Source organism: Coffea eugenioides, chromosome 2 (genome assembly GCF_003713205.1).
Source record: "Coffea eugenioides isolate CCC68of chromosome 2, Ceug_1.0, whole genome shotgun sequence".
Taxonomy (NCBI): Eukaryota; Viridiplantae; Streptophyta; class Magnoliopsida; order Gentianales; family Rubiaceae; genus Coffea; species Coffea eugenioides.
In genome coordinates, this window is record NC_040036.1 from 66633389 (window position 1) to 66649010 (window position 15622).

Here is a 15622-nt window from a genome sequence, read left to right on the forward strand (position 1 = left end):
GTGACCAATATGGCCTTTCTCTGTTCTCTCACATTGTCACCACCCTCATGGATTTCTCTTAACTTATCCCATATTTCTTTGGCTGATTTACAGCCTTTCACTCTAATTGATTCATTTGAATCTAAGGCACTATAAAGAACATTCATGGCCTTGGCATTCAATGTGAGGTTAGTCCTGTCTTGAGCATTCATTTCAGCTCTCATTTTTGGCCGAAGCAGCCCTGTATCTGCATCAAGAAAGTTAGCTTCATGCGGTCCTTCACTCACAATAAACCACAGTTCAATATCAATAGATTGCAAAAAAATAATCATCCGTTCTTTCCAGCTAACATAGTTGGAGCCACTGAACATGGGAGGCCTAGTAATAGATTGCCCCTCAACAAACATAGCATGACTGGTTGTCATCTTTACTCCAAGCCGTTAGAGCTTAATCTCAAAGAGACCAAGCTCTGATACCAATTGTAAGTCCCAAAGACAACCAAGAGGGGGGGTGAATTGGGTTATTCAAAATCTTAATCAGATTTAGACAATTTTTGCTAAATGAAAAATTCCTTCTTTTCTAGTAATGATCAACCAAGTAGATTAGAAGACAAGAGCAATATTGATCAGAAACACAAGTATAAACAAGCAATGAGAATTTTATTAAACAGAAAAGTAAATTGGGGAATCAAACCAAGTGTCTACCAAGCTATCCTCAAACTTGAAGACCACACACTAGGAAGAGCAACTTCTCTTTGATGGAAGACGATCAACTAGATGTACAATGGAGGGAGCACTTCCTCCTTGCCCTAAGCCTCACTTAGTCAAGCTAAGAAGTTTTACAATCACTCTGAAAACCCTCAACAAAGCTACACTAAAGATCCTTTCAATCACAAAAGAAATGCTCACCAGAAATTCACACCACTTTAAAACAAATCTAGCTTTGGAGACTATTTTCTAGCTAAAATATCTCTTGAGATCTTGTAAACAAAGTGTGCAAAAGTCAGTACTTCGTTCAGACCAGTTTGATTTTAAAGGGAACCAGAAATGGGCTTCATCAATGCTTCCAACGGATAGAAGGCAGCTGAAGAGTCAACTAGCCGTTGGGGCTGTTGGACGTCCGACGATCAAATCATCGTCCGAACCAATCGTCCGATGGCATCCAAGTTGACGTTCGGACGTCCGATGCGTCTTGATCGTCCGACACCGCAGCGTCCGATCGTAGGCAGAGAGTTGGCAAGTCAGCTTGGAATTTTTCGGACGTCCGATGCGGTTGATGAGCGTCCGATGGCAAGCGTCTGATCCTTCCGGACGTCCGATGCTTCCTCACGAGCGTCCGACAGAGCTTCCTTCTTGATGCTCTTTATCCTTTCGGACGTCCGACAAATTCCTTTCGGCCGTCCGACGTGAGTATCCTGTTTTTGCTTCTTCTTTTGGTTGAAATGCATTTCATGACCTATTCATACCTGATTCTTTGATATGTAAAGACACTTATAATCGAAGAAGGTTAGATACATTTCAAAATACCAAGAATAGCAAAATTGTCATACTTAAAGGACAGTATCTTTGATTGGAACAAAACAATGACTAAATTCATTCATTTTATTCCAATCTTGTTTGCCACATCCAAAGTAACGTAGTCAGGAGATAAACGAACATATGCTTTCTTTGTTCCATCAGACCTGATCAAAGTGTTCACTTTCTTGGTTAGTATAAACATTTCAAATTACTTTGTGATCATCAAAACCAAGAATAACACGCCGGGACTCACTCACTCATAAAACTAGAAAATAGATTCACGCCAAAAGAAAATTCTGTTTAAACGATTACATCTTCAAAATTGCATAAACTAGTACATCAAGTCATACATACCACGAGTACCAGAAAGTAAACCCCCACGACACTATATACATCTTACTCGTCAACTTATAACAAGTACAAAATCAAGCTAATAACAAGTGCGGAAATGAAGTTTAACAAAAGACAGATTTGACGGGGTTTTACGGAATGGACACATCCGAGGCTACACTTATCGGATTGAGGTGAAAATATACCGTTTCGAAGCTAAGACAAAGACCTACAACCTTGATGAAGACCACTCAGTCCAGTTCATAGTGTAGCTAGGTCAAAATTGAAATATACGAAACCAGAATCTCACAAACAGGTTGGCTAACCGCACAATTGTTAAACAGCAATAACTCAGGCTACCGAAGTCCGATTGAAGTGTATCTTATGGCATTTCGAAGCGAAAACACAACCCTACATTTCTTATGATGACCTCAAAAGCCAAATCATGCATTTTTCATGGTCAAAAATGGAAAACTACACGAAAACAGAAATCTGGGTGCGAAACAGGTTTCATCGACAGTCAAGGGTATTTCGGTGTTTGCAGGCAACCAGTTCATACCATTGGCTACAACTTTCATGATTTGGCCAAAATCTAATTCGGTAAGGATCATGGTGAAAAGTCACGGTCAGATTGGGTGAAATGACAACCCTGTTCGCTGAACTCCTACCTAGACCAGTCTGGGTATTTCTGACTTTTCACAAGCTACCAACCTCAGATTGGGCTGAAAATTTACAAGTAACTATAAAACATCATTCTCTACAACTTTCATGTTTTAATCTAAGGCTAATTCGGCCTCTAACATGCTCAAATAAATTCGGACAGAACAGGCCTGTTTAAAACCCTAACCTGGAAATTTCTCCCCAAACCAGAATTTTTGCACAATCAATCATATCCAACCTATATCAACTCCATTTTACACAATAACTAACAAACAATCCATGACTAACCAACACTACACATATGAAATCAGAAAAATCATGCATAAAATAAAAATCCATCAATCTCCACCAAAAATCATAAAATCTTCCACTAAAACAACTCTTTAGCCATCACAAGTCACTAATTTAACATAATCAAGAACAAAGAAAGGATTGCTAGACATGATACCTTGAAATATCAAGAAAGGTGATGGCTTAGTGCTTTCCCTTCTCTAATCACTCCACCACTACCTTCAATCTTCCTAAACAAGTGACTTTTATGGAGGAATTTGGAATTCTAACGGTTGAATCACAAGATTGAGCAAGAAATGAAGTAGAGGAAGAAGTTTTCTCTCTTGGTTTTCTTCTCTCTAATGGCCAGCCAAGATGATGAAGAAAATGGTGAATTTTTGATCAATTTTGGGATATTAGTAAAGTACATGAATAGTGGTCAAAGTCCAAGATTAAATCACAAGGTGACACTTATCACCTTTTTGGTTGATAATTATCCTTTTGTCTCTCCTATACTAATCCATCTAGGAAACCTCTAATTATCTCTTAGCACCTAGTAAAATTACTCCCTGAATACTAAACTTAACCTAATCGGCCGAATTTATCGTGCTTAACGCCACTAGTGGGTTCCACATCCAATATACACTCTTTATTTCTCATGAACTAACTTATACTAGAAAAATAGTTTAAAAAAAACTATATTTGCTCATAAAATTATTTTTAAAATTTTTCGTATAAATAAAATATGGAAAAGCGTGCAATTAAAAGAAAATAAAACCTAGCAATTAAGAAAATTACGGGTTCTCACAAATCTATTCCATTACTGAATCATAATACAATTCAAAAATATCTTAGTAAAGGATATAGATATATTTATATAGGTTTAATTCAAGTTGCGGTAAAACCCTTATTCCATCTAGGAGTAGATGCTTCTATATATCTAGCCTTAAGAGATACAAGACTCAAAAGATATAAAACTTCACTTTTATCTATGATTCAAACAAATGTATGTAATGGACCTATTTACTTTAACTGTGCTTCGAATTTTTCAATAGATTTAACTGATCCACATGTTTTGAATTCAGTCATATTGGATATTCATTTACAAGGTGATGAATTTGAGAAACATAGATAGAATTTTGCTGTAATTTATTGAATGTATTATAGACCTTTGTCTTCATAATTAAATCCATAATTCATAATGACTCCTACTTTAAAAGAAGAAACAACATTATTACAAGTTAATGCAGACAGACCTACTACTTATGCTCCAAAGAGATTAAAATGGGATGAAATCACTATACCTAGTGAATTTATAATTCAAAATCCACAAGTACCACGAAATATAGAACAAACAAATCCAAAAGATATAATAGAAGAACCTGATGGAAAAATTTTACTAAGATTTGCTTCATTTAGAGAAAGACCATCAACTTCAAGTCATTCATGGATACAAGCTAGAAGATCTAATTATCAATCCATAGATACAAGTTTTATTCCAAAAAGTTCTTCAACATTTAAGTTTAAAACTCCTGTCCCTGAAGTAATTAATCAAAATCAATCAGAATATTCTCCAACACATTCACAAATGAAAGGAGAAATAAATGCAATAACTAAAGAATATGAAATAAATCATAGATATTTACAAGAAGATTTTGATGATGAAGAAAATACAGAAAAAAGAATTTGGTTTTTTCAATTATCTCCTGAATGTAAAGAAAAATTAATATTAGAATGGAAGAAAGAACTAGAGATAAGAAAGTTTGATTTTCCCTTCTTTACTTGGTTACCATTCTATATTTCAAAAATAGGAATAAATGATGTATATAATACTCCACAAATAAATGTTCAAACTAATTTATATAAAAAATGGAAATTGAAAGACGACCAAGTAATAACGTCAATACATCCTCCATTACAAGAAGTAAAAATTAATATAGGACAAGGAGATATAATTGCATCCCCTTTCAAAAAAGGTAGAGAAGCTAAAGCAAGTAGTAGTAGTAGTAGTAGTAATAATGTAAATTTAGATGATATCAAAAAATTATATCAACAAAATAATTATACAAATCAAATTCTTCACACTATATCTCAACATGTAGAAGTAATGAATACAAAAATAGATAGCATTCAAAAACCAGTTACAAGATTTCCTAATGATATTTCAGCATCACATTTTCAACCTAGAAGCTTAACTAGAGAAAGAGAACAAGAGTTAGTTCAAAGTATTAATTCTTAGAAAATAAACAATACCGATAATATATTGAATAGAATATCTCAAACATTGCAGAGTCTAACAACATAAACTCAAACTCAAACTCAAACTCCTAGAATAAGTACATTAGACATGGTCAATGAAGAAATATCATCAGAAGAATCAAACTATTCGAAAATGATGAAGATATGATTTCACCTATTGAAGATCAATTTAAAGAGGAAGGAGATAATCAAATAAATAAAATAAGAAGAAGAAAACCTCTTAGAAGTAATAAAAAAGATTGGCAAATGGTAAGTACCAGAAATTATTATCCAAGACCTAATCCCCCAGATATTCAATATGAAGAAAGATTTATTACAGGATTACCAAGTCTATTTTCACAAAGGATAATAGATAATTTACAAAAAGAAATGGGAACAGATGTTATTTCATTCGAAAATATTACTTTTGGACAATTATTTGCTTTTGTGAAAAAAGAAGATTTAATATTATGTTCAGAATTAAAACTTCAGATTAAGTATGGTTCTAAAACAAAGGAAGTATGATCATTTTGTGAAGCATTTGGTATAAAAAGAATTAAATCACTATCAGCATATAAAAAGAAAAGAAAAAAAGAAAAAAATACTCAAGATATAAAAAATCTAATAAAGATGAAAATTATGAGAAAAAGAAAGGCAAAAAATTCTATAAAAAGAAAATTGTTTGTTATAAATGTGGGAAAGTAGGACATAAAGCAAATAAATATAAATTAAAAGAAAAAATAAATGAAATCTGTGCAAAAGATGAAGAAATAAAGAATAAATTAATAAATTTATTAATAAATGAGAAAGAATAAAGCACAGAAGATGATTATTACAATGATATAAGTAGTTCAGAAAGTGAAGAAAATTGTAATTGTTTCAACAGTCCAAAGTACATAAATGTAATTACAAAAAAGAAAGATAAAGAATTTTTATTAGACATAATAGAAAAAATTGATGATCCCTTAACTAAAAAAGAATATTTAGAAAGATTAAAAAGTTTAATCATTCAAGAAGATGAGATGCCAAAAATAATTGAACCATTTAGCATTTCAAAATTAATAGATAAATATCCTAATATAAATAGTATGAAAAAAGAAACTACCAAAGACCTTCAAACAGAAATTAATAGTTTAAAGACTCAAATGAAACAATTACAACAAGAAATTATAGAATTAAAAACTAAAGATTTAGAAATAGAAGCCAAAATGACATTAATAGAAAATAAAAAAGATCAACCTTCTACTTCAAAAACATTAATTACAGAAGAAATAATTGTTCCAGAAAAACCAGTAAATGAACAACAATATCTAAATATAATAGAAAAAATAACATTTCAAAAGTGGTATGCTTTAGTCACAATAATAATAGAAGATTTTAAAGAAACATGTGTAGTTTTATTAGATAGTGGAGCAGATTCAAGCTATATAAAAGAAGGAATAATTCCCACTAAATACTGTGAAAGAACAAATGAAACATTAATGGCAGCAAATGGAGAAAATTTACAAGTAAAATATAAATTTACAAAAGGATCAATATGTAATAGCAATTATTGAATTAGACACAATTTTTTAATTGTAAAAAATATAAGTAATGACATAATATTAGGAACACCCTTTTTAATTCAAATATATCCATTTTCAGTAGGACATGAAGGAATTTCTACTAATATTATGGGAAAAACTATTACTTTTAAATTTTTAACTCCAATCAAACAAAGAGAATTACAAATGTTACAATCATCCTCTATTTATAAAATAATAATTACTATTACTAGAATTAAACAACATATAAATTATATAAAGGAAGAAAAATTTTATTTAAAAATTGAAGAACAATTAAAAGAAATAAAAATGCAGAAAAGAATTTTGGAATTAGAAGACTTAATTAAAAAAGAAGTTTGTGCAGACATTTCAAATGCTTTTTGGGATAGAAAACAACATATGATAAATTTACCTTATGAAAGGATTTTGATGAGAAAAGTATTCCAACAAAAGCAAAACCTATACAAATGAATACTGAATTACTAGAATTTTGTAAGAAAGAAATAAAAACATTAATGGATAAAGGATTAATAACACCTTCAAAATCACCTTGGAGTTGTGCAGCTTTTTATGTTATGAATCAAGTTGAAAAAGAAAGAGGAGTTCCAAGATTAGTTATTAATTATAAACCATTAAATAAAGTTTTACAATGGATTAGATATCCAATTCCAAATAAAAAGGATTTATTAAATAGGTTATATAATGCAAAGATATTTTCAAAGTTTGATTTAAAATCGAGATATTGGCAAATAATAATAGTTCCTGAAGATAGATATAAGACAGCATTCACAACACCTTTTGGCCATTATGAGTGGAAAGTAATGCCATTTGGATTAAAAAATGCACTTTCAGAATTTCAAAATATAATGAATGATATATTCAACCCTTATAGTTCATTTAGTATAGTCTATATTGATGATGTGTTAATATTTTCAGAATCTTTAGAATAACATTTTAAACATTTAAATATATTTTTAAAGGTAGTTAAGAAAAATGGATTGGTAGTATCAGCATCTAAAATGAAATTATTCCAAACTAAAATAACATTTTTAGGACATAGTATAGATAAAGGAACAATAAAGCCAATAAATAGAGCTCTAGAATTTGCAAATAAATTTCCAAATGAAATAAAAGAGAAAAATCAATTGCAAAAATTTTTAGGATGTTTAAATTATATTGTAGATTTCTTTCCTAAATTAAGACAAGAATGTTCCATATTATTTAATAGATTAAAGAAAAATCCAAAACCATGGTCTGAAGAACATATTCAAAAGGTTAGATATCTTAAAGAAAAAATTGAATCATTACCATGTTTATGCCTGCCTCATCCTAAAGCTTTTATGATAGTAGAAACCGATGCATCAGAATTAGGATGTGGAGGAATTTTAAAACAAAGACTAGATGATTTAAAAGAAGAATTAGTAAGATTTCATTCGGAAACATGGTCTGATCCACAAAAGAATTATTCTACCATTAAAAAAGAGATTTTATCTATAGTATTATGTATATCAAAATTTCAAGATGATTTGTACAATAAAAATTTTTTACTTAGAATAGATTGTAAATCGGCAAAAGAAGTTTTACAAAAAGATGTTCAAAATATAGTTTCAAAACAAATTTTTGCTAGATAGCAAGCAATTTTATCAGTATTTGATTTTGAAATTGAATTTATGAAAGGAGAAAATAATTCTCTTCCTGATTTTTTGACAAGAGAGTTTTTACAGAGAAATGGAGCAAAATAGAGAATTGATCAAAGCAATTCGAAAGAGATACAATGATAGAAACAATACAAGGAAATATCTTCGTATTATTTCAATAGATACAACACATTATGTAATTCAAGGAGAAAATTTTAAGAGAATTGAGGTTTATGATATTCCCAAGTATGATGAAGTAAGAGTGAGACATTCAAAAGCTATCATTAGCCTTCGAGAAAGATGCTTTGCAAGAAGAAGAATGATTGATAGTGATATATTACAAAGAGAATGGGCTATAAAAGTCATTGAAGAAGACAAAGAAAGGATAGAACGATATAATTGCGAGATCAAAGAGAAGAAACGGAAATTAAGTTCTATTATTTGTTAATTTTGCAGGATCATGGATTCAAAAGCAGGAAGTTCTAGACCTAAGACTCCTCAAGATTATGAGATGAGTCTTACTCCTGTAACTCAAAATAGATTCCAAATATTGTAAGATTTTCCAGCATTGACTTATAGTCAAGCTACTTGTACTCCAATTTCTTCTCAAATAAGACCAATTCAACAACTTCCAAGAACCCCTGAAAAATCCAATGAAAATCCATATTTCACCAAACCATTTACTCAACATATTACTTTGACCAGATTTCAAGAAGTTTCTCCTTATAATACTCTCAATTCCTTTACTCAAAGACTTTTTCCCTCAAAATGTTTCTAGCAACCAGATGATTCATCCAAAAATTTAGACTATTATGAATTAATTCTCACAGATACTCAATCTGTGGAAATTTTTCCTATTCCAGGTAAAAAGAACCCAGAAATAATTAGCCATTCAAAATGCATCATAAAGAAAGTTTGTTCTCCCAATGAATGGACTTCTCTTTACTCAAAGAAATCTTTCTCAGTAAGATTCATTCCAGATGGATTCAATTATCAAGATTACAAAATGACATGGTATCATGCTTTTTTGTATAGACCCTTCAATCATTCATGATTTTTTACATTCGAAGAAAGTTGCAGCAGAGAATTTCCAATCTGGTTCAATCATTGGTGGCAATGGTTTGGCCCTCAAAAAGAAATTCTACCTCCTAATGTTTTAATGGGATTCCAGACCTATCTCAAAAAAACAAAGGGGGAAGAATATACAAGACCAATTTTATTCCACATGGAGTTCAAAGTACCATGGATTTTTTGTTGGAGTTTCAAAGTTCATCAAGAATTAGAAAAACCACTTCCAATGTCATTAGTTAGAGAATTCAAGATTAAATGGTGGATGAGATTCAATCAAAAGTTTTGTAATCAAAAGAATGTTTTAAGATTTCTAGAGACGGGAGAAAAGCTCAAATGGATAAATCCAAATCAGCAAATTCCAAGAGGAGTTAATATCCCTACAACTCCACAGAAGAAAGAAAAAGAAATATCAAGCAGCTCAGCATCAGAAACAATTGCTAATGATTTTCTAATGAAAAAGATGATGCAAAATCCGGAGATGCTTAAAGAATATTTGAATTATTTGCAAAATCAAGACAAAAAAGAAGAAGACCAAAAAAATGAATCAGCTGGGTCATCATCGGAATCTACTTTTGATCCTTTTAGTGGTCCTTGTGCTCAAGACCCAACAGACTTTTGATAAATTTGTCGGCCAGATTTCAAGGATAAGAATCTCAAAAAGAACCAATCCAAAGAAGATAAAGTGTCGGCAAGAAAAACAAATGAAATTCAAATGAAAGTGTCAGCAATCAAATTCAAAGATGGAAGTCTCTATAAATAGAACTCAAAATCAGTTATAGAGGCATCGAGTTTTTTAGCAATCCTAAGAATCTCCCTGTAAACCTTTTCTTTCTCAGTTTTTATATTCCTTTGTACGTACTTCTATTCAACAAGATCAATAAAGATTTGAAGTTTGATTTCATCTCAACGGCTCTGAAATTAAAAGCTTCCGTTTCAAAGGTTACTCTGATTATCTGTAAGTTTTATTATATGCTTATTTTATATACCAAACAAAATGTATTTTGTAAATACATTACTATCAGTGAAACTAATTATAACAAATGTATTTTGTAGGAAATTCTAAAGCTCTATTTATTGGTTTTATTGTTCCTTTATCTATGTCATGTCCTAAAAGTCTGATTTTAGTTTGAAATAATTTCATTTTAGATGATGATAGAACTAATCCATTTTTCTTTATTTTTTAAAAATATATTTAAATGTTTAAAATGTTGTTCTAATGATTCTGAAAATATTAATACATCATCTATATAAACTATGCTGAATGAACTATAGGGATTGAATATATCATTCATTATATTTTGAAATTCTGAGGGTGCATTTTTAATCCAAATGGCATTACTTTCCATTTATAGTTACCAAAAGGTGTTGTGAATGCTGTTTTATATCTATCTTCAGGGGCTATTATTATTTGCCAATATCCTGATTTTAAATCAAATTTTGAGAATATTTTTACATTATATAACCTATTTAATAAATCCCTTTTATTTGGAATTGGGTATCTAATCCATTGTAAAACTTTATTTAATGGTTTATAATTAATAACTAATCTTGGAACTCCTCTTTCTTTTTCAGCTTGATTCATAACATAAAAAGCTACGCAACTCCAAGGTGATTTTAATGGGGTTATTAATCCTTTGTCCATTAATGTTTTTATTTCTTTCTTACAAAATTCTAATAATTCAGCATTCATTTGTATAGGTCTAGCTTTTGTTGGAATATTTTTCTCATTAAAATCTTTTTCATAAGATAATTTTATTACATGTTGTTTTCTATCCCAAAAAGCATTTGGAATGTCAGCACAAACCTCTCTTTTTATTCATTCTTCTAATTCTAAATTCTTTTTTGCATTTTTATTTCTTTTAATTGTTCTTCAATTTTTAAATAAGATTGTTCTTCTTTTATGTAATTTATATGTTGTTTAACTTTAGTAATAGTATTTATTGTTTTGTAAATAGAGGATGATTGTAATATTTGCAATTCTCTTTGTCTTATTGGGGTTAAAAATTTAAAAGTAATAGTTTTTCCCATAATATTAGTAGAAACTCCTTCATATCCTACTGAATATGGGTATATTTGAATTAGAAAAGGTGTTCCTAATATTATTTCATTGCTTATATTTTTTACAATTAAAAATTTATGTCTAATACAATAATTATCATTACATATTGATCCTTTTGTAAATTTATATTTTACTTGTAAATTTTCTCCATTTGCTGCCATTAAAATTTTATTCGTTCTATCACAATATTTAGTAGGGATTATTCCTTCTTTTATACAACTTGAATCTGCTCCACTATCTAGTAAAGCTATACATGTTTCTTTAAAATCTTCTACTGTTATTGTGACTAAAGTATACCACTTTTGAAATGTTATTTTTTCTATTATATTTAAATATTGTTTCTCATTTGGAAGATTTCCTGTAATAATTATTTCTTCTGTGCTTAATGTTTTTGAAGTAGAAGGTTGATTTTCTATTAATGTTATTTTTGCTTCTATTTATAAATCTTTAGTTTTTAATTCTATAATTTCTTTTTGTAATTGTTTTACTTGATTCTTTAAATTATTAATTTCTGTTTGAAGATCTTTAGTAGTTTCTTTTCTCATATTGTTTATATTAGGATATTTATCTAGTAATTTTGAAATGCTAAAGGGTTCAATTATTTTTGGCATTTTTTCTTCTTGAATGATTAAACTTTTTAATCTTTCTAAATATTCCTTTTTTGCTAAGGGATCCTCAATTTTTTCTATTATGTCTAATAAAAATTCTTTATCTTCCTTTTTTGTAATTACATTTATATATTTTGGACTGTTAAGACAATTACAATTTTCTTCACTTTCTGAACTACTTATATCATTATAATAATCATCTTCTATGCTTTGTTCTTTTTCATTTATTAATAAATTTATTAATTTATTTTTTATATCTTCGTCTTCTGCACAGATTTCATTTATTTTTTCTTTCAATTTACAATTATTTGCTTTTGTGAAAAAAGAAGGATTAATATTATGTTCAGAATTAAAACTTCAAATTAAATATGGTTCAAAAACAAAAGAAGTAGGATCATTTTGTGAAGCATTTGGTATAAAAAGAATTAAATCACCATCAGCATACAAAAAGAAAAATAAAAAGGACAAAAAATACCTAAGATATACAAAATTTAATAAAGACGAAAATTATGACAAAAGGAAAAGCAAAAAAATTTATAAAAAGAAAATTGTCTACTATAAATGTGAAGAAAAGAATTTATATTATAGATGTTGGACCTATTATATTAAAAATCCTCAAACCCAGATTCAACCCATTCCATATCATCAAATTCAAAAATATCCAACTACATATATTAAACCTAGCTATTTCTCAGTCCTTACTCCAAAAGAACATGCTTTTCTTCTACAAAGACGAATTCATTCTAATACTATTTTTGTAGACATTCTCAAAAAAGCCAACCGTTCTCAAGAAGAGATTCAATACTATTACAAAGAAAACCAGTCCTTTTACCAACAACTTAGCCAAATTATTTACTGATGTTAATTTTGCAGGATCATGGATTCAAAAGCAGGAAGTTCTAGACCCAAGACTCTTCAAGACTATGAGATGAGTCTTACTCCTATAACTCAAAATAGATTTCAATTATTACAAGATTTTCCAGCATTGACTTATAGTCAAGCTGCTCGTACTCCAACTTCTTCTCAAATAAGACCCGTTCAACAAATTCCAAGAACCCCAGAAAAAACCAATGAAAATCCATATTTTACCAAACCTATTACTCAACATATTACTTTAACCAGATTCCAAGAGGTGCCTCTTTACAATGTACTTAACTCTTTTACTCAAAGACTTTTTCCTCCAAAATGTTTCTGGCAACATTCAATAATCTCATCAACAGCAATGTTTCGACCAATTGAGTTAGCCTGAAAATGAATTCTATCATGGCCTTTGTATATGTACTTGACAGTTTTAACAGTTGAGTAAATCTCCACATTAATATGACAATTGAACTTTGCGACCAAGTAAGGATTGTGTGGTACCATCCATCTATTGTCTAGTTCATGGCCTTGAACAATAACTTTCTTACCATTATTTCTTCTGCGATAAGTAGGATATGCATTATCTGCATGGAATGTATGTTTAGTCCACTGTTTTTGCATTTTTTTTCCTTCTTGTACCTTGCATACAAACATTTTCTGGATTTCTATTGCCACATGGTCCACGAATCATGTGTTTTTGCACCATCTTAAATAGATGTCTGTTTTCTTTTTCATCAGGTAATTCAGCGCTTACTATTTGATCATAAGCTTTGGTAGAATATAGCTTGGAGCATACCTTTAGGATTATTAGAAAATGGGCGTGCGACAAACCTCATTTTTGGAATTCAACTATATAGGTAGATGCTGCAACTTTTCCAAAGATCTCTTTTTTTAATAAGTCTTCTTCGAATGCATCTAGTATTGCATGGAAGACTCGAGATAATAAGTCTGCTCTGTTATGTGCCTCATCTATTAGTAACATATGTTTCCTGATTTCTGACCACAATGGATTGTAAGTGATTGTGATGAAGAAGTCTAGATTTTATTTTGATATTTTGGTAATATACCCTATGTTTCACTTTTGGTTTATAATTAAGTTTGAATTATTGGTTGAATTGTAGAACTCTAGTGATCATATGGAGGTTTGAACGGTTATTTTGAGAATTGATTGTAGTGAATGTAGTGAGTCCTAATGAGAGTTGGGCAGGCAGTCCGCTAACCTTTAGAGTATGCCCTAGGGGAAGGTGGAGTTGTCACATATATCATGGAAGTAGAGTTGCGGAAGCATGCCAGATCCTCCGTGTGGAATAAAATCATTAACGAAATGATATGTTTGTCCTTGAATTTTGAAAGTATAGATTCCATTTGAACTTCTGAATAATTTTTTGTCATATTGAACTCCAAAAGATGTGAGGCAAACGTATTATTATATGTCCTGACATCTATTCGAAAAGATTCAGCTACATCGATTTTTCTCATATCAAATTGAATGAGCTCATCAAGAAGTTTGTTCTGCTGAAGAACAATCTGACCATTAGAGCAACAAAAGCCTGGAGTTTCAGAAAGAATTCTTTTTGCCTCACAATACTGACAATCTAGTTTAGTCGGTAATACATCTGGTGTTGTAGGAATACATCTTAAAGCATCAATTCCTGAAGCAGATGTACGGCCTATTAAATGAGAAAATACAATCATGAGATTATATTTATTGATTAATGGAACAACATTTGCTACCAGTTAAGCAGCAGCAAAATAGACCTGAATTCCTCTTCGATTGACTAGAGCGCTTATTCGAGAAGGGTGCACATTTCTTTGTGCATTTCTTTCACGGCTAATAGATGTAGTTGTTGTATTTATTGCACAAAAATGAGCATGAAGGACCATTGTATTGAGATAAATAGTACTCTTGGAAATTAGTAGTCCATATAGGCCAGATATAAGTGTACAATGAATCAAAGGGACAAATAAAAGACCATTACCTGATAATTCGCCTGGTGTCTATTGAAGATAAGCATAACAATCTTGACAAAATGCAATGAGCGGATAAGCATAATTCGCCTGTACAATGAGCGGTTGATCTGATGGAAAATAGGTTTAGTTAATTCCTAAATGTCAAAATACATGAAATGAATATGTTGGATAAAAAGTATGGCTTGATTGGATGGTTCTTATGAGTGTTTTCTGATTGTAACAAATATAAAAAAGCAATTATGAGTAGTCATATATTATGAAACTCATGAACAAGATAGTCAACATAGAATGAAATAGTAATTTACCATGTTCATATGTAGAAAACTCATACATATGATCTTTGAATTTATTTTCAACAGCAGTTGTAGGAGTTCGTAAATCTACTGATGCAATAACAAGTTAGTGAATGAACTAAAGAATAAATAAACTATTAAATGCTAACCACAAGGAAAAAAGATGCATTCATACCTTGCAGTGATTATGTTACGACACCATGTTTAACTTTTCTGCTACTAATAACTATCATTGCTTGAGATAGAAACTGAGAAGGCATATGCTTAAAAGTCTTTTTAAGCAAACCAAAAGAATCAACAAATGCTTTAAGAATTGTGGTTGGAGAAGATTGCTGATCTGATTCTCGAATAACTAATGGACGAAATGTTTGCCTTTTCCTTGTAATAGGAACATTTATAATATCAAATATCTGACAATTTGTGCAAATGATGGATTCATCATCTTTTGTGTTCACATCAATAAGTTGAGCAATTATATCACTCACGGCGTTCTGCTCAGCCATAGTATAAGATATTGCAGTTTCTTGATTTGGCTGATGAACAAACATTTCAAAAAATTCATGTCCTTTCCTAACTATCTCCAT

At 30.3% G+C, this 15622-nt stretch overlaps 1 protein-coding gene across 1 annotated transcript in view; it reads right to left on the minus strand.

Annotated features, from left to right (window-relative positions):
* The window catches only part of LOC113760061, a 26907-nt gene extending 11285 nt beyond the window's left edge, over positions 1–15622 (minus strand). Inside the window, exons 1-3 of the mRNA XM_027302635.1 lie at positions 15325–15622; positions 15051–15125; positions 14195–14444 (exon numbers count right to left, since the gene is read on the minus strand). Of these exons, the coding sequence (XP_027158436.1) occupies positions 14195–14444; positions 15051–15125; positions 15325–15622 (623 nt within the window). The remainder of the gene's footprint in view (positions 1–14194; positions 14445–15050; positions 15126–15324) is intronic.